The sequence below is a fragment of the Tasmannia lanceolata genome, unplaced genomic scaffold (genome assembly GCF_043159265.1).
Source record: "Tasmannia lanceolata isolate RefF3 unplaced genomic scaffold, GAP_Taslan_0.1 ptg000018l, whole genome shotgun sequence".
NCBI lineage: Eukaryota > Viridiplantae > Streptophyta > Magnoliopsida > Canellales > Winteraceae > Tasmannia > Tasmannia lanceolata.
The window spans coordinates 21937044-21960494 of record NW_027518695.1 but is presented as its reverse complement, the minus strand read 5'-3'; the positions used below and the strand labels follow the sequence as shown (position 1 = coordinate 21960494).

Genomic DNA, 23451 nt, shown 5'->3' with positions numbered 1-23451 from the left:
CCCGAGATAAGATGATCCAAACCGTCCATGATGGGCCATAGCGTAAACAGGTTGTGCTCAAAAAATCATTTCTATAGACTGATCCCAACCCTCTGATCCAGAGGTTTTCATAATATGCAGTTCCACTTTGCCTCTCTATCTCTTTGCTATATTGACATAGGTTCAAGGTAAATGTTTGAAACAGAGAGTCCGACCATTTATTTTTCTCTTTAACTTCACTTCCATTTTCCTTTTGGAGATTATTGCTTTTCGTTACTGAAATTCTTTTGTTATTATTCCTCTATTGTGTGCAAAGCCATATTGCATGTTTTATTTTTCCATGGTTTAAAACAGGGGGAGTCTTTGATTCGAGAGCTTCAATATTTCAACGAATTGTTTGGGTTTTTTTGGAATTTTAGTGTTTTAATCAAAGGTTTGGGTGGGATTGAATCTCTCAAAAGGTTATAGGGTTCAACTGATGGGGTTTTTGTTCTATGGAAGTGAGTTTACAGAAGCCCTAATTTGGAGTGAATAATCAATTTTGGACTCAAAACTGATTCTCAAAATCCAAACCAAACAGGGCCCAATTGTATTAACTTTCTTAAACTCAAGGGTTTAGTGGGTCGATCAACCATTTGGAATGTATGCAACCTTCATAATCACAGACATAAAATAAATTTGGAAGGAAAAAATCATACTATTAAGATGCTTTTTTTTTTTTTTTTTGAGACGGTAAAAAAGAGAATATATTAAAAGACGAACCAAGATGGTTCTAGCAAATTACAGAAAGAGAAAAAAAACCAAAATACAAAATCAAGGTGGGAGATAATCAAACCACTCGAAGGTAATACTATTAAGATGCTAAAAGTAAAAATAAAATAAAAATTTATGCCTCTTTCACAAGGATTTTCAATTTATCCATGTTCTTTGAGGTGCTTACCTAATAGGAATGAAGGGGCAGCTAGAGATGTATGTGTGTTGGGCAAGCTGTGCCATTGAGTAATTGTCTTTTAATGAGTTCTGTTATAGATTCAAAAAAGAAGACAAAAAAAGTAGATAGGCTCCAAATTGTAGAACTTTTTTCACCGTAGAATAGTAGATAGGCCCCACATTGTAGAACATTAGATAGGCCCCAAATTGTACAAGTTCTTCAATTTTTTTCTCTTTTCTGGTGTTTTAATTGTAAAAATATGCGGAGATTTCATTTGATAGAAATGTATACATGAAAGGAGGTGATTTTCTTGAGGGTATTATTATAGGAGCAAAACTTTGGTTTGGATGATGATGCCCTATGTTTTATGTGCTGCAAGGAGCTTTTCATGAATAATTTCAAAGGGAAAATCCCTAAGAAGTTGGGTAATTTAAAGAACCTTGCAAGCATGGATTTATATGGTAACAAATTCAAAGGAGAGACCCCAAAGGCTTGTTTTCTTATCTCCCACCCTAAAGGTAACATAATCATTTATCTAATATTTGTTTATTTTGTAAGCTACAGCTCTAAGATGAAAGATCTAGGATCATGCTAATATGATTTGAGGTCCAGATCAATCTTCTTAAATATTTATTGTATGAAGAGCTTCTCATAAAATCAATACCCACAAACAATATATAATTTCTATTATAAAATGATACTAAGAACAACATGTTTAAGGATTGTCCCATCTATAGGTTGTGCCCAAAAAATCATTTACATTGGATGATCCTAACCCTCCGATCTATAGAGGAACTGCATATTGTTAGAGGTAATTAGGTCAAGCAAGAGGTTGCTTGAAGTCCGGCCCCTATATATAGAGATATACTAGGGTTAATGACTAGTTAATTGACTCTAGCCCATGTAGGCCCACTACACCGGTCCATTTTCTTATTGGGCTTATATTAGAACATATATGGGTTATATTATATACCCAACAATCTCCTCCTATGTTCTACATATAGCACAATCCAATAGATAGATAATGTGATGTCCAAACAAAATATTGACTCATCCATATCACCATATCAAAGAAGATCTGTCATTCAACTGAAAACACGAATACTTCTAAGAATAACCAAGAGTTTTAGAAATAATCTAAACTCAAACAAAGCAGTTTCACATGTAAGTGAACTATTTAATTAACTGAAAAGAAAATAATAGTTCTCTCATGGCTCTATAATGATTCACTCATCAAGTAAGTCATCCCATCAAGATCCAAATCAAGGTAATCTCCTCCATTTTCGCCAATTCCTGTAAATTACCAAATTTGAATTTCATTAAAAATGAATCCAATCATTTGTGTAAATTACTAAAAGTATCTAGTTCAATGAGAAGAACTTAGTACAATTTCATAATGGCTGAAAAAGTAAATATCAGTAAGCAACAATGTCAAGTTTCATTCAAGAACAAGACCTTAATAGTTTCTTTTGCAAAGAACCATTCCATGTTTTCCTTTGGAATGTTACAGCCATCATATCCAAATTGAGTTAAGTTGTATCATCAAGTTTGGAATAAAACAACCTTCTCAAGAAGGACATGTCATCAAATGTGGAATGACATAAAGACAACTATAAACATCATTGAAACATATCAAGTGCTTATCTTGGCCAAGAAAGGGAGATTCGAAAAATTCAAAATAACATGGATGTAGGTTAAGACATGTCTACACAGTCTTTAACCCCATAGTTTTGAATATTCGATCTTTATTCAGTCCCTTCGTAAGAGCATCGGCTATGTTATCCTTCGATCTCACATCAACCAAAGTGATAATACCTTGTTCTATAAGATAATTCAGCGTGGCATGTTTCAACGTGACATGTCTCCTCTTACCATTAAAGAGTTAGTTTTTCACAACCGTAATTGTAGCTTGATTATCACAGAACATACTTAAAGAGTTAATATTTAAATAGGTCAATGGAATGTCCAAGATCAGATCTCTTATCCACTTTGCTTCATCTCCTGCAGAAGCTAGAGCATAAAGTTCTGATTCCATAGATGACAAAGCAATACAAGTTTGTCTCTTTGACTTCCATGCAACAGCGGCTCCACCCAGTGTAAATACATAACCACTGGAAATCTGTCTCCTAGTACTGAGCCCCATGATGCATCTATATATCCTTCTAGGATAGGAGGATGACCATTATAACATAGAGCATAACCTTGAGTACCCTAAAGGTATCTCATCAGCCTCATAAGGGCATCCCAGTGCTTATGGCCAGGATTATTAGTGAAACGACTCAGCATGCCAACTGTAAAGGCTATGTCTGGTCTAGTGCAACTCATCGCATACATGAGACTACCAATTAGTTTAGAATAATCCAACTGATTCACGCTGGCTCCTTCATTAGGTCTCAATTTTTTGGTATAATCAAATGGTGTCTCAATCGGTTTACACTCACTGTATCCCCATGTAGAAAGTAGTTTCTCAATAAAATGGGCTTGGCTAAGAGTGATCACTTGCCTTTCAAAACTTATTTTCATACCAAGAATGGTGTAAGATCTTTCATGTCGGAATTCTTTAGCCAACATTGATTTCACGTCACACTACAGAATGATCGGAACCAAGAATCAACATGTCGTCTACATACAAGCAAATAATTGCAGCCTTATTCGACACAGAACGAAAGTAAAGGCATTTATCCGAGTAACTAGTCTGAAAACCAAAGCTCTTTACTGCCTTGTCGAATTTTTAATGCCGCATTTTAGGTGCTTGTTTAAGACCATATAAAGATTTGTTTAACTTACAAACTTTGTTCTCCAAACCTTTCATGACAAACTCTTCAGGCTGGTTCATGTAGATTTCCTCTGTGAGGTCTAACCCTAGTATATCTCTATATATAGGGGCTGGAGGCAACAAACTTGGTATTCCAAACTAGATACCTTGGGTGTAATGCTTCAAGATTGTTAGAGGTAATTAAGTCAAGCAAGAGGTTGCTTGAAGCATCACACCCAAGGTATCTAGTTTGGAATACCAAGTTTGTTGCCTCCAGGCCCTATATATAGAGATATACTAGGGTTAATGATTGGTTAATTGACTCTAGCCCATGTAGGCCCACTACACCGGTCCATTATCTTATTGGGCTTATATTAGAACATATATGGGTTATATTATATACCCAACACATATTATGGAAATCTCTATAGATCAGAGAGCTAGGATCATCTTAGGGACATGCTTTTTTGGGCGCAACTTATTTACGTTGTGACCCATCAAATGGACGGTTTGGATCATCGTATGGTGTAAGCTGTACAGTACTTTTTGAAAAATACTGGACTATAACCATAGAAAAACTCCATATATTGTATCTTAAACCCAAACGAACTCTGTTATTACCACTTAAATACAATTTATTTTTGCAATATTTCCTTGTGGTCTTGAAGCTTTCTTTGGTGTAGACGATTTGATTTCTTAACTTCACATTTCTTGTAATTTTTCACAACTTTACAAATGATGCTTTCAAAAACTACACTGTAGCAACATCAGTATTCGAGGTATTTCAAGAAGAGATACGAGCAATGATCGCATTACTCAGAATCTAGGGGGCGCACCCGAGTTAGTAACACTACAAGACCATAGATCATCGAAGAGGCTCGCAATCTTTATGCTCGTGTCATTGGACCTAGATGGTGCAACTCGGGTTGTTCTTCTGAATTCGGGTTGAGCTTTTACCTTAACATCGGGTCGGGTTCGGGCTGAATCCCATTCATTGTTTAGCAAAAGCTCAACCCGACCCTACCCGAGTTGCACCCCTGGGACCCAATTATGCCCCAAACGTACATAAAAGAGTCTAACGACAAAGAGATTGAAGAGATCATTCTCAAAGGAGATGTTAATCAAGATTGAGACTCTTGAAGTTGCAAAATGAGAGTAATTCTTCCAAACTTTAATGGCCAACTCTACATCAAGGATTTTCTGTATTAGATTTGTTTAGATTGTATCGAGATTTTGAGAGGGAAGAAGGTTAATGTTATAGCTTATAAGCATAAGGGCCAAGCTTCACCGTAAATAGTTGCAAATCTTCAAAACTTACCAAGGCAAAGCACCCATTTGAATGCAGCAAAGGGTGAATCAATTGATCCGTGAGCTATTTCAATCACCCAATTATAATGATAAAGAAAAAATCATATCTGTGGGATGATCCTAACCATCCGATCTGAAACGTAGAAACCTCCTTGGACTATCATAGTTGCCTTGGTAATCTGTTATCTGCCACAATCTCTGACATATGTTATATTGTGATTATCAGAACTGGTCATTTTTATGGGTCCCAATGTGGATAGGGCACTGCCCATATATCACATTGATATGACGATCCTAAAAGCCGGTTTTTTTTTTTTTTTTTTTTGATTGGTATCCTAAAAGCCAGCTTGGAGGATGCTGATCGCATGGCTAGGATCATCCAATCAGCATTTTTGTGGGATGTAGCCTATCCATTGGGTTGGTTCTAACAATGACTAATGTCACTCATTGACAAATAATTTGCTGTTCTAGTACAAAGATGCTCTTTTTTTTTGTGTGTGTGCGTGTTTGAGAAAATTTGGGCAATGTGGCAGGTTATGAACTCGAACGGAATTGTCGAATTCTTTGCACCTTGGTGTGGTCATTGCCAAGCTCTGACACCTAGATGGGAGAAAGTAGTGACTGTTTTGAAGGGAATTGCTACTGTGGCAGCTCTTGATGCTGATGCTCACAAGTCACTAGCTCAGGTTCGATATCTATAACTTCATTTCTAGTTTGGATGTAGATGCCTGTAGTATGTTATTTGTAAACTTCTCACCGTTGATGTGCCATGTCATCTCATCATGAATGAAATCTATTCTCCGAATGAAAAATTTATTAATATTAGAGAGTAAGGCATTACAATACAAATGCAGAAAAGTTAATAATGGCATTGCTTGTTGCCCAATATAGAATGTAGTGTGGCTTATCTGATCTAAGAGATTAGAGGAGAAAACAACCAAGAAGAGAGCAAGAGATAAAATAAATAAACACCCAAAAGTTGTACATTTGGACAGTATGGCCAGTTTGGGGTGAAAATTCACCTTCATGAATTTCAATAGCTTACAGCCTTCCATCATAATCCCCATTACAGAACTTAACCTCTTTTATACTAACGAAAAAAACTTAAAGCAATCTAAGCACAAGGATACAGGATAAGGTATCAATCTCATAGAAAATTCTCCTTCTGTAAAAAACTGTATTCGTTGGAAGACCGATGCTTCTCCTTCACGGAAAACGTTCATTTCAAGAAGCTTGATGAAGAATCCAAGGCTCAGATCGCCTTCTCTAAGAAGGAAGTCAAAGAAGCCGTTTTTTCCCTGAAAAGGGATACAGTGCCAGGCCCTGGCGGTTTCTGCCTATCGTTCTTCCATGTACCCTGGGATTGTATTAAAAACGACATAATGGACTTCTTTGATTGAGTTCTCTGAAGGAGGATGCTTGATTAGGTGCATAGTGTCGCTTTTCATTATCGTAATCCCCAAAATAGATGTAGCAGATGGTTCAGCTAGCTTTCGGCCTATCAGCCTAGTAGGTAGTATTTATTAGATCCTAGCCTACGTCTTGGATGACAAACTTCGGGGAGTATTAGGTGGGATTATTTCTATAGTGCGAAGTGCTTTCATTAAAGGAAGGAAAATACTAGAAGGATCCCTTCTCGCAAATGAATGTATAGAATACTATTATAGATTCGACAAATCTGGTATCTTTTGTAAGACATGGAAAATGCCTACGACAGAGTGGAGTAGAAGTGCATCGACTTAATTATGAGCCGAATGGGATTTGAAAGTAAATTGATGGACTGGATGATGAAGTTTATGTCGTCAATATGGTGTTCGATCTTGATCAATGGGACTCCTAGAGGCTTTTTCAAGACTTCAAGGGGTCTTTGTCAGGAGAGCATAATTCTCGTTCCTCTTCTGTCCTGGCAGAGGGCTTGAGCAGAATGCCAGATAGGGCCGGATCCAGAGATCTAATTGAAGTCTAACACATGTGTCGTGTTGAACATTGTTGGAAAATTTGTTGAGGGTACTGTTGATGATAGAAAACAGAAACTTGTTGCTTCAAGGCGTGATATCACTTTCCTTAAGACAAGATTCGCCCCCACTAGTAGTGTGCAAAGGGGATCCGCGAATTGCCTCCAAGATACAATGAAGCCTAGTAGGGAAGCCCTACTAATGTTTGATGACGCGTAGCACTAGCGGAATCAAACCCGAAATGCCCTTCCGAAATTTCAAGCCTTAGAGAAATCTCTAGATTCTGTTTCTGCAGAAAAACAGTATCTAGAACAGTAAACAAAAGAAAAACAGTATGTAGAAATACTTGGGGATTTTTGTAGGAGTGTAGAAGAGAGTGTAAAATCAGTCAGAATTGCCAATTCGATTTCTATTTGAAATGATTGAAGTTTGCACATTTTTATAGACCATCTGGTGTCTTTTCAGTGTGAAAAACACCTCTACAGGGCACCTTTCCAGAATGTTTGAAATCTGACCGTTAGATCGCACCCATTGATATTGAACGGTCCTGATCGATCCTAGATGTGACTGTTGGCTTGAGTAAAACCTCTCTCCAACCCAGTCATCGTTAGATCAACCATCTATGGTGTGGATCGCACCCCCTTGGCACATGACCGTTGGGGAAAGGGACACAACCCATTTGATCACACCCTTTGACCGTTGGAGTCATGGGTCCGTTGGGCCGACCGTTAGGCCCGAACCGAAACGGGCCCACCGTTAGGCCCGAACCGAAGCCCAACCCAACTGAACCATTCGGCTTGATGGGCTTGCGAACCATTTGACCCACCCATCCGACCGGTCCACCTTCATCTTGATCCAACGGTGCAGATCAAATCTGGAAAAATTAAAGGCTCCAATCGCTCCTCGCGACGTTGCGTACGTGCGAAGTGCAAAGTGCGCCTAAAAAAGCGCCAATAAAGCGCCACTATGCGCCCTATAGCCCATTGCCCACGCCGCGCGCGCGTGTGCGAACGGTGCGTTGCACCGTCCCGCGGGTCCAACCATGGGTTCAACCCAATGTGCAATCAACAAGAGTTAGAAAAGGTAGTGCTTTATAAGCACTTCTCTTTCTTTTCTCTCATCCGATGTGGAACTATCTTTTCAACTACACTTCTACATCCTTTTGTAAAAGCAAATATTTCCAAGAAAACATTTTCTTTTTTCCCAAACGCTTTTGATAAAACATTTTCCAAAACACTAAAACATGTAATATACATGATTTTGAAAATGCAAAATCACTAACAATGACACGACATGTGTCTCAACATTAAAGTCAAAGTGTCGGCTAAATCATAGAAAACAGCACAAAAAAGAATTCTCACACCGTCGGAACACACTCAAGGAGGAATATGATCTAGTAACAAAATTGCTTATTGGCTCATCATCGTCTTGAATGCTGTACATATTGAGTTAATCCCTTAATTTTTGTGGAGATCATTTTTTTTAGTAATATCTAGTAACAAAGTTGCATATTGTCTTGTCATCATCTTGGATCTTGTACCCGTGTGAGTTAGTACCTATATTTTTGTCGGGCTCATTTATGTACTTGTTTTTTATTCAAGAATATTTGTGCTGGATTTTGTTGCTAGTAATTTTTTTATTTATTATGCTCATCTTGTGCATGCAACATGCTGCATGTACTTTTTAAAGCTTTAATTTGTTTTTTATATTATTAGTAATTTGTTCAAGGTTATTCGATTTTGGTATCCTTAGCTTCAATTCAGCACAATTAGCTAGGCCAGTGAATAGCATTTTATTCATTTCCATGCTACATTAATGATTAATTTGTGTTTTCAAGAAAACCATGATCGAGAAAATTGTTACTTTATATTGATTTGGTCTGCTTGCTTATGAAGGATTATGGAATTAAAAGATTTCCAACAATAAAGTTGTTTGCCCATGGTAAGCCGCCACTGGATTATCAAAGAGCAAAGGATGTCAAACCAGTCACAGAATTTGCACTTAAGCAGGTTTGTTGCAATAGTTTACTTAGTTTCACATATCATGGGTGGATACAAGTTAATAATTTGGTTATGAGAAATTTGAGAATCATATGGTTAGGGCTGTGGGAAGTAGGTTAAATACTTTGTTTTGTCATTTGATTTTATTACTGTTTATTTTAAGTTTTACCGATTGATCGATGTCTTAATAGTTTTATCATTCCATTTTTCTGGTAATGGCCAGAAGCATTAGTTTTCAGAATTTACTTTCAGTGTTTTCTTCAATTTCTTACATCATCCTTCATTCCTTCAAGTCTATGTGTTATTGTTTTGATAGCTGAAATTCAAATTAATAGCAAGCCATTTGCACCCTCATGCTTACGAGGTGAACTACATTTAATCAGTTAGCATTCCTACACCCAAGTCAGGAAATGATAGCGGTTATAGTTACCTTTTTTTTATTTTATTCACTCCGTTTAAATTTACCTTTTATTCATTCAATCTAGGAAACATTGCACCCAATTCTTGTTTTGTAAGCTTCCATTATGCTGTGGCAATACTCCTCAATCACTTTCTACATTTGGCTAGCCCGAGTATCTAAAATAATGTGAATTTATCCCACAATTATCCTATTGGTTCCACTGAATCCTGCCACCTTGTAACCAAACACCTCCAACAATGCTAGACCATACCCTGACCCGTTGTGCACTAGTACCCAATTCTAGGCAAAACCTGCTTGCACATAAATAATCAACTTGTGATGTCTTGACCAGTGTTAACAGGGTTGCTACCCCCCTATCGACCTGTGATCTGGATCACATGACCCGAACATAGCTTGTTTGCAGCCCAAATCGCTAAAATTGGTGTTCTGGGTCGTACGACCCCAAACATGGTTCGTTTGTAATACGAATTGAATCCGTAACGCTAAAAATGACGACCCGCAAAAGAGAAAGAGAGATGCATGTCAACATATACTGAGAGAGAGGGCATTTCTGAAATGGAAGAACTGTTTTCCCCGTTTGAGAGACATACATCAACATAGGTTTTTCCCTCCAACTGCTTGGTTTACAATTTGCGCACGAATATCATGATTCTTCCATTGTCATCCTCTTGAAATTTTGGCATTTCCCTTGTTTTTCAAGCTCACTAAACTTGTCGGTTGATTATGATTTTTAATTCTTTCCTTGTGACATTCACTTCATTTGACATTTTTCACTAGTTTTCAATCCCCTTATTTGCTGTTCATTTTGGATTTTGAGAAATCACACACACTTATGCATATATAGAGTACCAAAGCTAATTGAATTAGCACTCCAAATCAACCCGCATCCCACATAGTGAGCCAACTAAGCCTACCCTCATTGTACTATGTACTGAGAATCCCAAATAGTGAACCAACTAAGCCTACGCTGATCGTATTGTGTACTGATCGTACCCCATACATACTCGTTTCTGTACTGCTTGCCGGAATGAAATGCATTCCAAGTAAAATTGCTCCAAACCTGAGACCCATTCTTTTCAAACCTTATTGTGAGCCTTAAAACATCATATTTTAACGTTCTTTATTTAAAAAAAACACCCCTTCACCATGAATGTTTTATGGATCCCTACTTCTTTGGGATTGATCACTTTATAATCCAACCTCCTACCTTAGCTTCCACTCTTCTTTCCAACCAGGTAAATCTTATTTCTCATCTTCATTCATATAGGTCTTTCCAAATCAATAAGGTCTTTGCCAGCTTCCCCTGTAGAGCTCCTTCTATCATATCTCTCTCTTCTTATTTTGGAGCTTCAAGCACCACCTCCACAGAAACTGTACATTCATTGTATACATCTCTGCGGGTAGCGGACATAAAACATTTTCCATATAATTGCACCCAGGTTCAAGTATAAATTAACTTGTTATGTGGTTCTGAAACCTTGTCCTCCCTAATCTGCCCTTCTACCAATCTCTGTAAATGACTTCTGACTCAACGCTCTAAAGGGAATCCATGCAGATGCAGCTTCACTCGTGAAGAATCTTCCTACCCTGCATTCAACTGCATTCTTCTTTTGTGTAGGAGCCACCATCTATCCAGATAATCTTCCCAGTTGATCCAGAGAAAGTGCAAGCTTAGTTTTCTATTTGCATTGTGTTACTTGATGAACTAGTAAAATAATTTGGTCAGTAAAACTTCTTTATATTTTGCATATATAGAGTTCTGACCCATTTGTTAATTGATGAGAAGCATGTAAGTACTTGTTTTACAAATGTAAGTATGCAGCCTGTGAATTAAGATCCATTGATCTGTGTACTCGTGCTCAAGCATGTAACTTCTTTACGTGCTGACTGTTATTTTTTTCTAATTATTGTTGGCTTTCTCCATCAGTAGATCATCTTATGTAAAAAAGCTGAGATTGTTGAGTCATTTACAGATTAAGGCACTTCTGAAGGAACATTTAAATGGACAGGCAGCAGTGGGATCAACTGAATAAACTCAAAAAAGGCACCTGAGTAGAATTGAATTCTCGTAATTTCGATGAACTGGTCCTTAAAAGTAAAGAACTCTGGATTGTTGACTTTTTTGCACCCTGGTGAGTAGGGCTGCACTTCTAATTGATTATTCTTTTAGTTCGTTGAGCATGGTAAGCAAGATAGGATTCAGTGATAATTTAATGACCTTTTGGAACTATCCCCATAACCATTTCAAATTTCTTTATTCACTTCAAGCTTGAGGAATGAGTTGACAATGTAACTTTATACTAATGTACATTGAATATCAGAAGTCCAGTAGACACATTTACGTCAATTCCTGCGATTCATGATGCTTGGGAAAGAGGAACGGTTTAACCGATAAATTAATGAAAGATGTAATATTTATCACTGCAACATAGATGTTCTTTAAATGCCTCCTTGTTTCCATGTATTCTCTTTGATTCTTTGCAGCCATACATTAAAGTAGCATATAAAACTGGGCACTCAAAGGTCATATACTCTTCATTTTTACAGTTCTCTTCCAAGATATATCTGTTTATAGCTGGGCTTGGTCTTGCCATTGGAAGTGGTGTGTGTGTGCGCGCGCGCACTTTAATCTGCATCTCTAAACTGGATTAGTTGTTTACTAGTTGGCCTCTGGGTTCAAACGCCCTTAAATGGTGGGATTTTGGCCATTTATTGAATTGCCACAGGCATTTTCATAAAGTGTTTCTTTCTTCTTTGTTCTTTTTTCTGGTTTGCATTTTGCCTATGTAAAAGTAGTTTATGGTTTCCAATTTGAGACTATAAATTTTGAAGTATTATTATTTTCACTTAGAGATAATGCTCTCTCATTTCGTTTCAGGTGTGGGCACTCTAAAAATCTGGCACCAGAATGGAAGAATGCTGCGAATAACTTGAAGGGAAAGGTGAAGCTTGGCCATGTTGATTGTGATGCTGGAAAGGTAATTTTATGTTATTCTGCCTAAATAGTTTGTCATTCGGCAAGTAGTTACCACAGTGGATCTATTCTGAACTGCATGTAGATGGAAGTTTGGATATCTTAAAATTATAGTTTTTTTATATGTAAAATTGTAGCTTCTTGGATTTGAAACCATTGCTTTGTTATGTGCCAAGAACTCCTCAAAGCTTGAAGTTATGCTTGAATCTGACCTTGCTGAATTTGCCTACACCCAAGCTTTGTTAGCTAGTTCAGTAGCTCTGCATCCTACCTTCTAAGACAATAAGATTTAATCTAATTTGGTTAACTGGTATCTGATGGGCTAAGTATTTTAGTTCATAACTTCAATGTCGTTTGAAGATTAAAAAAAAAAAAAGTTTAGGGGTCCAGCGGTAAAGATTTTTTGTAGCATCTATGCATGCCCTCAATTGCATGCAAAAGAGTGTATTTGTGGGAGCACATCTGCATATAATATTATTTTTGCCTTTTCAAGTTGTGTTTTTCAAAGCTATGTTTTGAGAATAGTCATAAGGGAAGTGATATTCGCCCCTTTTCTCTTACTTTAAACAGGCCTCTCTATTTATGACTACTCTTTTACGCGAGAGGGGGCTTTCCCAACTAAAAAAAAAGGGAGTTAATATATCACTTCCCTAGTCATAAAGCTGCTGTATTTTGCGAACATGCTTTCTTGATCTTATAGTTTCCAACTGGTAATGTCATACAGTCTCTGATGAGCCGATTCAATGTGCAAGGCTTTTCTACCATTCTGGTGTTTGGTGCTGACAAAGATAGCCCATACCCCTATGAGGGTGCAAGAGCTTCCTGGGCAATCGAAGCATTTGCTCTAGAGCAGCTGGAGACTATTGTTCCTCATTCTGAAGTAACTGGAGCTGACAAGCACAGTAAGCATTGCTGTCTTTTTGTGCTAAGTTTTTCATGTGTAGGTTTGATTAGTGATAAAAGTCAAATTTTTTGTTGGTTTTCTCTAGGATGTGATGGAAGAGAAGTGAGGCACTGCTGCAATCTTTTTTGTAGCTTTCCTTCCCGACATTTTGGATTCGAAGGCAAAGGGAAGGAACACGTGTCTTGAGCTGTTGTTGTCAGTTGCTGAGAAGTTTAAAAGAAGTCCATACAGGTAAGTTCTCATGCTGTATAGATACTATGGATTCTTTTATGTGCGTAAATATCACTTATACTTGAACGAGGAGCAAGATACGCGTGCAGGCATGGGTTGATGCAAATTATCTAATTGTTCTTCTATTAAGGGGAAATAGAATAACCTTTGTTCTTACTGAATGGGCAATATAATCTGCTTAAGTGCACTATTCATTTCTCTTTGTATTGCATTCGAATTAACTTTGACTCCAGTGTCAATATTGGACAAGTCTCAATGTTGGACAGATTGTCCATGGAAGCTAAACCAGAAGTGCCTCCAACTCACACATGCTAGGAATACAAGGACCAAAAAGTTACACTCGATGATATGATTCATCTGAACCTTAGAAGCACATATCATCGGTTACTTAATGCAGGATGAATTCTAGTATTCATATTCAAGCAATATTATGCATGCACTGGATTTGAGGACTTCACAACTTACATTATAGATACATGAATTTAAACAAAATGGGATTCTTTCGTTTGTGGATGGAGAACCATGTTACATGGATTCTTCTAAATGGACGAAGTACCCGGGTTGGACACATCTCGAATTCCGATACTTTAGGATTAGCTGAGACACTTCTAGATCTATTTTTTGTTTTCTGAATACTGCTACCCCAACTTTGCAAGTATCACATGTTTTGAGTTTTACCCCTTATAATTGTAAGTTTCTTAAATGAAAATAAAACATTATATCTACTTAATCAATTAAAATCGGCAATATATCTCGTATTATAACCATATTATTATGTAAACAAAATTAAAATTTGAGATGATTTAGCGAATCCATGAATGGTCTTTTTGAGGTTTGATGTATCCTACACTCGATAGCAGTATCGGATTCAGACACTCCTACACATTGACAACTAGAGTGTGTGTTGTATGTTTTCTGAAATTAAAATTGAATGTTTGTCGCAGCTTTGTTTGGGTGGCTTTGGGTAAGCAACCCAAATCTTGAGAAGCAAGTCGGTGTTGGTGGTTATGGCCTTATGGTTACCCAGCTTTGGTAGCCTTGAATGTGAAGAAAGCCGCCCATGCTCCTCTTCGCAGTGCTTTTGAGCTCGCGGATGTTGTGTAAGTCTGTAATCCCTGCTGATTCATTAGTGAGATTTGTTAGTGCTTAATTGTAATATAAAAAAAAGAAGACAAAGGACTTTATTTTCGGGGAGTTTGTGAAGGAAGCAGGGCGCGGTGGTAAGGGTAATCTGCCTCTAGAAAATGCCCCGTCATTGTCAAGACAGAACCTTGGGACGGCAAAGATGGAGAAATCATCGAAGAGGATGAGTTGTCCCTCGAAGAGCTCATGGGAGAAGATACAAGCAAGGACGAGTACTAACTGGCATAGGAAAACACAGAGGAAAGGGAAAACTTGGGGCGAGCAAGACGAGCAATAACATTTATCTGTCATCAACTCATCATACATTGTGAGTCATGTCTTTGAACCTCTTGATTTCTAGCTTACCATTTTTATGCAAATTCAACATTTTTCTCTCACAATTGAGATTTTTCTCACAGTGAACACTTAACACAGTTTTTTTTACTGATTTATCGATTTCATCTTATACAGAAGCAAACTTAAGTCTGAAGTATTTTTTTCCTATAGTTCATTGTTTCTTTGCGCGTGTTCTAATTGAACTATGAAGTATGAGCTAAGCAATGTTGCAACACTTTTGCCAACCTTTTTTTTAAGATCAGGACCGACCATCCCGCCACCAATGCCAAGAAAATGTGCTTAAGTGGCCAAGTTTTTTCTGAGGTAAAGATAGCTGGTAAGAATCGAGAGCTTAAATCTGTGAGTTCACTACCCAAACACACATTGTTAAGATATGATTTATATGATTCAACCTTGTGTCTGATTAAGACCATTGATTTTGTGAATCCCCTGTATGATGTAAGATCAGCTCTATAAAAATCAGATGTTTAGCTTATTGGAAGTATCATAGAGGCACCTTAACTGTTCTAAGTTTCAGACTGATCCAATTATGGTGGAACCTATGTGCTAGACTTGTGGTTGCCCGTCAAAACTATTTGGGTATAAAAGAAAGCCACTCTTTCAATCTTTGAGGTTGGTAAGGTGCCCTATCGACGGTGGGTCCCACAAGACAGTGGTGTGGATCTCTGCACACGTGTCCCCATCAGCATTGCCTTCCAACAATATCTATTAGAAAGCTGATAAAACAAACATAGTAGGTTATGTTACGTGTAAATATAATGTTGGATTCAATGTATTGATTGCTACTTCTATCACTCTCAACGACTCTCATTTTTCAAATCAACAAACAAAACAAAGTCAGATTTGGAGACACCTGAACCAATCAAGACCTTACAGCTAGCATAACCCTTTGTACTTTGCCCTGCCTACAACATCGGAGTAGTCCTCCTCACCACCAATTCAAGTGGTCCCCATTGGTTTAAAATGATGGGCCCCACCTCGATTTAATAAGCTAGGGCCATTGATGAGACGACATCTGGCCAGAAATTGAATAGCAAGAATGTAAATTTTGGATTCGATTAGCCTCGCGAGTCATCGGAATGGTGCCCATTAAGGCCTTAAGGGTGTCAATGGATCCACTGCGGATCAGACCCACTTATGTCTTGGTCAAGCCCATTAAGGGTGTCAATGGATCCACTTCGGATCGGACCCACTTATGTCTTGGTCAAGATCCCTTATCGATCAGGTCAAATTGTACTTTTTTTAGTCTCGGTCATGATCCATTTCGAATCAAACCGTCCATTGGAACATCCTATGTCCTACTTATGTTGTAGATAGTTAGGTTTAGGGTTACAGATCAAAACAAAAGACGGGGGAACATGAAATGTTTTGTGGGTCTGAGTAGAGTTTTTAAGTGCTACAAAAATTACCCATCATGCATAAATATAAATCAATGAAAATATGAAGGGCACTCTCATACATTGGATCCCTCCATTTGGATCTGGGATGCTCCGTAAGATTTTGCGGCTACTTCTAAGCCACAATCTGAAATAATTTCAGACCTTAAGATACGGATCCAATGGACATGGTTCGGATCCATTTGTTATTATCGTTCAGCTCCTTTCGATCGTTCAGACGGTATGGGTCCATTGACATCCATATGTTGATGTTGGCACCCTATATCAAGAACATTCCTAATATAAAACTGATGTACTGTGATCAGATACCGGGACTTTCAAACCCTTGTGTGGATCCGGCCCATTTATGAAAAATGGGAGGAACCTATTTTTCAGTGGACGAGAGCTCTGGAAGACCACTTGAATTGGAGGTCATTAGGATTACTAAACCACCTCCAATCGAAGCCATCAAGCATAAGAAGACACAACATCTTCGGGTTTTCTCTGACCCAACTGTTTTTTTTAACTTTTCTATAAGAACCATGTAGGGATGGCATATGCATCAGGGGACACTTGGCTAAAACCTTTTGATTCTACACATGTTATAGGTCCCATTACCCATGTGAAACCATAAACGTGTCCCAGGCATACATTTTTAATATTGGCTAAACCTCCTCCTTATTTGAAAGAGAGCTTTCATTAACAAACGTCCAAAATACAACCACAAGTCATTTTCACAATAAAAACATGTAAGCTACTGAAGAAAATCAAGAGAACTACTTTGTTTTCCTTTCTAGATTGTGTCTTTTTCCCACACTCATGCCTTCTCAACCCATTTTACTAAAAGAAAATCCTATCAAGACTCAACACTTATTTTTCAAACTATTTAAGGTTCCATTAGTCAGTCATTATTAAAAGGGATTTTCCACTTCTTTTAGGTGCGGAGAATGAGATAAGTAGAAAATCATTGTGCTCCAAAAATCATTTTCATTGGATAATACCAAACCTTCCACTATAGATCGCAGGGCTAGGATCATCCTATCGAAATGATCTTTTGGGATTGTGACCTATCAAATGGACTGCTTGGATCATCCTATGGTCTGAGCAGTATAGCCCTTTCTGAAAAATATTGGGCTATACGTGTTGAAACCATATAAAATCTCATTTGAACCATTATTATAGGAATTAGAAGTAGAGGAATCAATATTGAAACCCAATAGAGAGACGTGAATCATCGTAATAGGATAGATTAATAGGATTCTATGTTAGGTCCTACTATATGGACGGCCTGGATCATTATAAACCTGACCACATGTACTACAAACATTTCGCGTAAAGAAATTGTTCTCATTGGTTAGAAAACGATTCTAATTTGATTCAAAACAGCTCAAACACCCCATCATTAGAAAGATCATACACCAAATCTCTATATATATCATGCCCATCCCATATTTAAACGTAGTAGTTATCAACAGAGAGAGAGAGAGAGAGAGAGATTGTAGGCAGTTTCCATGGCGGAGGAAGGTGATGCATTATTAAGAAAAAACCCCTTTATGCGTTGCTCTTCCCATTCAGGAGACGAATTAAAGAGCTTCAGATCATGGCTTAGATGGATGTGTGTTGATCAATCTGACCCTTTTCGGGCTATTCTTTCATGGACCCTATTCATTATTCTCGCAATTGGAGTCCCTATTATCTCTCATTTTGTTCTCTCTTGCCCAAATTGTGATTCAAAACATGGAAGGCCTTTTGATAGTGTTGTTCAACTCTCTCTCTCCGGAATTGCCTCTCTTTCTTTTCTCTGCCTTTCTCGTTTTGTAAGGAAATATGGGCTAAGGAGATTTCTTTTTCTTGATAAGCTTTGTTTTGAGAGCGAGAAGGTTCGAGATGGATATACATCGCAGCTCAATGTATGTTTATTTGGTTTTTTGTCTTTTTTGTGATGTTGGGTCTTTCTATGTAGAGGTTATTTATGGTGATTTAGGACAGATTTTAAATTTCGGCCGAAACATTTGGTTTGGCTCAAATATTTCATTTTCCCCATGGTTGAAACTGAGAAACAAGTGTCTTGATGCATATATATACAAATAAATTCATTCAATTCAAATTATTTCTTTGGCCCAATTATCGATTAGAAGATATAGCTTGTATGAATTGCTAAGTCACTTCTCTTTTTGTCCAAGTCATTTCTACTTACGCCCTAACAAAAATCAACTCAACTCACATATAAGAGAAGAAGAACAAGATTCTTTTAAGAATATTTTTTAAAAAGACAAAAAAATAAAAAGAAAAACCAGTGGTGAGAAATCTTACTTTGATTTTGACCGTGATTTTGTACCGAAATGTATCCCCGATTTTAAGATTATTTGTGTACAGCCAAATTGGGTCTTCCAATGTAGAGGGTAATTTTTATTTTTTTTTTGAGTCTTTTTCAATTTTAGAACTTGAAAAGAAATCACAGCCAAGGCCGGAATGGTCCATATAGTAAATGTTTTATTTATTTATTTATTCCCGGTCTCATCCCCTTTCTTCCCATTTTTTTTTTTTTTTGAAGTTCTGGGTGTTTCAATTTATAATTTGTTTCTAGTAGTTTTTTGACCTTTACAATTTCATAGCTTGTGGATGTAGCTTTCTAGTTGTTCTGGAAATTGAAGATTAATTGTTTGATCGAAATCAATCACTTCCCTTTACATAACAGAATGGAGTTTCCTATCTTTATGTTTTCATATCAATTCTCTTGTATTTTCTTTGCTGTAAATCATTTTCCATTAAAAAGATTAGAGAAACAGAGAGAAGCTCCAAAACCCATTAATCTGATGAACTTGGAAAATGTGTTAATCAGAAAAAGGAAATAAAATGACCCAATTGCTCCAAATTCCTCCTTTTTAGCAAGACAGAAACCAATCCAACCTTTTTCTAATGACAAGGAAGGCAAAGGAAATAGAACATTTTTTTAACCAATTAGATCCACTTAGGTACATAAGAAAACAAAAATGTCACTCCTGTACTTTCTCTTTGTGTGCCCTTATATGCAGAGACTTTTTAAACTCCATTCAGATTGAAAGGAAAATAAAAAATAAAACAGTGAAAAAAAACATTACTATTTGATCAATTTGACCCAATTCGCCTTGTATTTAATAAAAAATACTTCTTATTTGTTCTTCTCTTTCTTGACTTTGAATATATTTGAATGGAAGAGGATAAACTGATCCACTGTTCTTAGATCAAATTAGCCCATTTGGATGCACAAAAGAAACAAAAGTAAAACTGTATTTTTTCTTTTCATTTTCTAAACATGAATTGTGAAGATCTTTCAGATTCTCTCTTTCAAGTGAAAAAGAAGGAAAATAGAGTACACTTTGATCAATTAGACCCAATTGGGTACAGAAAACAGAAAAGATAAAACCCATTACACTTAGATCAATTAGGTCCACTTGTGTATAGAGAAACAGAAACCATTGCTGTAGTTTTTCTTTCCTCATATGCAAAAGCACTATTACTCTTTTGATCAATTCAACCCACTTGGCTACACAATGAAAAGAAGAGTATATTTTCTTCTTATTCTATTGTATGAAGATACTTTTTAACAACTATCAATTGGAAAAAAAAAAACCATTAATCCTTGATCGATTACCCAATTGAGTACATGAAAATCTAAAAGTTCTAGTGTACTTTTTCTTCTTCTTGCTTTATATTTAGATATCTTTCAAAGTCCTATCAACTGTAAAAAAGGAAAAGAAAAAACATGTTTTCTTGATTCTACCCCCATTGATATAGAAATAACTGAAAATATTAATGATTTTATTGTTCTATTTCCTTGTATATGCAGAGATCTTTCAAGCTCCTATCTTTCTTTGTTCTCCCTTGTTTCACAGCCGAGTGCGCCTATAAGATTTGGTGGTATTGCTCAGGAGCCTCTAGGATACCTTTCTTAGGCAATGAGTATGTGAGTGATGCCATTGCCTGTACTATGGAGCTCTGTTCATGGCTCTACAGGACTTCCATATTCTTCCTTGTGTGCGTCCTCTTCCATGTCATCTGCCACCTGCAGATACTGCGTTTGCAGGACTTTGGTCAGGTCTTCCATGAAGAATCAGACGTTACATCGGTATTGAAGGAACATCTGAGGATTCGAAAGCAGCTGCAGATCATAAGCCATCGGTATCGAGGCTTTATACTGTTAGCCCTCATCTTGGTGACCACGAGCCAGTTTGCTTCACTTCTCATCACAACAAAGTCTCATTCAGATGTTAATTTCTTCAGGGCTGGAGAACTCGCTGTAAGTCTTCTCCATCTTCTCATCTCCTCAGTTGATCTTTGTTGAAGTATAAATGATTAAATAACACCAACTCTTAACAGCTTAAGCCTTTGGAGGTTGTTTCGCATGGTATTAGAGCTATTGCCTCACGGCAGGTCCTGGGTTCAAAACCCAACAATTCTTGATATATTTTTTTTGAAAAGTTAACAACTTCTTGATATTAAAAATCCATGTGTACAGCCAACCCAGCCAAATGAGTGGCAACATGTGCCACGTGTACGGCCAACCCAAAAAAGAGGGGCCACCAATGAGAGGGGGGGAGTGTTGAAAGTGTTGAAGTATAAATGATTAGATAACACCAACTCTAAGACCCTGTTCGTTTCAGATTGTTGTAGACAATTGAGGACCCCAAGCCGATTATTGGACTCCAAATTAAACGTAATTTGAAGTCCAATAATGAGTTTGGAACCCCCAATCAGTTGCAACAATTTGAAACCAACAGGACCTAAGCTTTTTTGATCGGCTGTGGTGGGCATTGCCTTGCAAATGGGTGGACACATCACCATCCAATCGTAATCAGAGGTGGTGATATCGACTCATCGTTTCTCTTGATCAAATTAAATTGATCTGTGTTAGGAGATCTTGTGCTCATCACCATCGCATATTGATTATATGATTGTGATCATTAATTCACACCCAAACATGGCGTAGTCAAGTTACGCTGGATCATTCCTTTGTTATGTATATCTCGAATTCTATCCCATCTATATCCTATGCCTCCCTCTATGATTCTAATGGGACCCGAAGCACAAAATATGTGTTTTCTTGCCTTGAGAAAGTCACACAATTTCCTTGCTTGGGTGAAACTACTGTATTGGGATTAGGGTGATCTTGGTTGTAGACCTTTTGGGTATCTTGTACGTAAAAATCTTTGCTTATAGTCGAAGCTCTTGGTTCATGATGAGAAAAATGTATAATTTTCGTGTTTAGGTGAAACTGTTCTACTGGGATTAGGACTGGGATTGGGATTCTATACAAGTTCTCGGTCCTAGATCTACTATGCATCTTGTACTTTTGTAAACTTTGCCAATTGCAAATGTTCTTGGACGGCCATCGCTTACAATGTGACGAACCACACATATCTCGTGTTCTATGTCGTCGAGTAATAAATTGAAAATTTTAATCAGTTAAGTAAATATAATGTTTTATTTTCATATAAATAACTTACTATTAGGATGAATAAAACTCAAAACATGTGGTTATTGTAAAGTTGTGGTAGTAGTATTCATAGATAAAAAGATAAAAAAAGATCTAAAAGTGTCGCAGAGAATCCTGTCTATCATGGCACATTGGCCATTTAGAAGAATTCATGTAACATGGACAGTAGCTTTCACAGCACTCCTCTTAATTGTATTGAACTATTGAATTGAATTTTTATTCTATGTTTGGCAGCTATGCTCCATCGGCTTGGTGACGGGAATCTTCATATGCCTGCGGAGTGCAGCAAAAATCACGCACAAGGCTCAGGCGATAGCATGTCACGCTGCCAAGTGGCATGCATGTGCCACAATTGACTCTTTTGACACTATGGATGGTGAGACACCAAGGTACGTAAACCAATGTGCGTTTCCATTGGACGCCGACTCGGAAGAAGAAGAGGCAGATGAAGACATGGAAGACACCAGATACTTAACGTCCAGTGCTCAAACTATCTCCTTCCAAAAGAGACAAGCATTGGGTGAGAAACCATCTCTCTCTCTCTCTCTCTCTCTCTCTCTCTCTCTCTCTCTCTCTCTCTCTCACACACACACACACACACACACACACACACACACACACACACACACACATATCATTCTGGGGGTTAATTGCATATATAGAATCTCTATACACTGAATGTCCAGAGTATAATTTTGAGTCCAATAATCAGTTTTGGACTCAATAAATTCTCAATCTTGGCAAAATTGGGCAGTTGCCTCAGTTGTAGAATCGATTTTGGACTAAAATTGATTCTGCATCAGATCAAAAATACACATTTATGGGTTCTAGAATCAACTGGAGTCCAAAATCGATTTTACACGGCAAACCAAACACATAACTTTGCCAAGAAAATGATTCTCAAAGTCCAAAACAACAGGGGATTGCAACAAAGGGAAACCAAATTCTCCTCTCCAACTGTCTTGAAATAAATAGCCTATTATTAAACTTTATAATGTGTTTATGATGTGCTCTCTCTCTCTCTCTCTCTCTCTCTCTCTCTGACCTCTTTTGTATATATCTGTCTGCAGTTACTTATTTTGAGAACAACAGAGCTGGGATCACAGTATATGGGTTCATGCTGGACAGGTCGTCTCTTCATACCATTTTTATGATTGAGTTTTCACTGGTTTTATGGCTGTTGGGGAAGACAGTGGGGATTTGATTGAGATAGATTGAGAATATGTCATCTGTATTTTCTTCATTCTTTTCCTCTGTAGATTCTCTTCCCCATTGCTATAAAAGAAAAGGTAAAAAAGATGGTGAAGCCTATAGTATTTTACAAGCAAAAAACCATACAGAGAGCATATATAAGTGCATTTTTTTTTATTGCAATTGGGATAGCCTTCTCCATATATGCAATCTATCTTTGCTTTGGTTTAAAACTATCAAAGAATATTTGGTTTTTATACCAAGAGGTTCTTAGAAGAAAAAAAAAAGCAAATTAGTCTAATAAAAACTAGTTTTTTGCCTAAATTGCAAGAAGGGGTGAAATTTCATGACTGTATTCCACACATCAAATGATCTCTTGTTTCTTGAATTTGGCTCATTGATCAATTTTGATCTAATGACTCCTCATCCTCCTGAGGGAAATGACAATATTACCCTCATAATTAGTCAATT

At 37.3% G+C, this 23451-nt stretch overlaps 1 protein-coding gene and 1 pseudogene across 2 annotated transcripts; both read left to right on the top strand.

The window, feature by feature from the left end:
• Positions 1-179: 179 nt before the first annotated feature.
• Positions 180-15635, top strand: LOC143851741 (protein disulfide isomerase-like 2-3; annotated as a pseudogene). The gene is made up of 9 exons (XR_013236488.1): positions 180-1428; positions 5507-5659; positions 8824-8937; positions 11323-11481; positions 12228-12327; positions 13048-13225; positions 13313-13458; positions 14403-14908; positions 15175-15635. The product of XR_013236488.1 is annotated as a protein disulfide isomerase-like 2-3 (transcript).
• Positions 15636-17778: 2143 nt separating this feature from the next.
• On the top strand, positions 17779-23163 carry LOC143851900 (uncharacterized). The gene is made up of 4 exons (XM_077361393.1): positions 17779-18223; positions 20143-20592; positions 22024-22309; positions 22860-23163. Exons 1-4 carry the CDS (start codon positions 17825-17827, stop codon positions 22991-22993), a joined length of 1269 nt encoding a protein of 422 aa, XP_077217508.1. The 5' UTR covers positions 17779-17824; the 3' UTR covers positions 22994-23163.
• The last annotated feature ends 288 nt before the right edge of the window (positions 23164-23451 follow it).

Excerpts from the sequence above, each read along its gene's own strand:
- LOC143851900 (XM_077361393.1), top strand. The coding sequence starts at position 17,825 with ATGGCGGAGGAAGGTGATGCATTATTAAGAAAAAACCCCTTTATGCGT. Across the intron at positions 18,224-20,142 it reads GATATACATCGCAGCTCAAT|AGATCTTTCAAGCTCCTATC; the intron begins GTATGTTTATTT and ends TTGTATATGCAG. Across the intron at positions 22,310-22,859 it reads CCAAAAGAGACAAGCATTGG|TTACTTATTTTGAGAACAAC; the intron begins GTGAGAAACCAT and ends ATCTGTCTGCAG.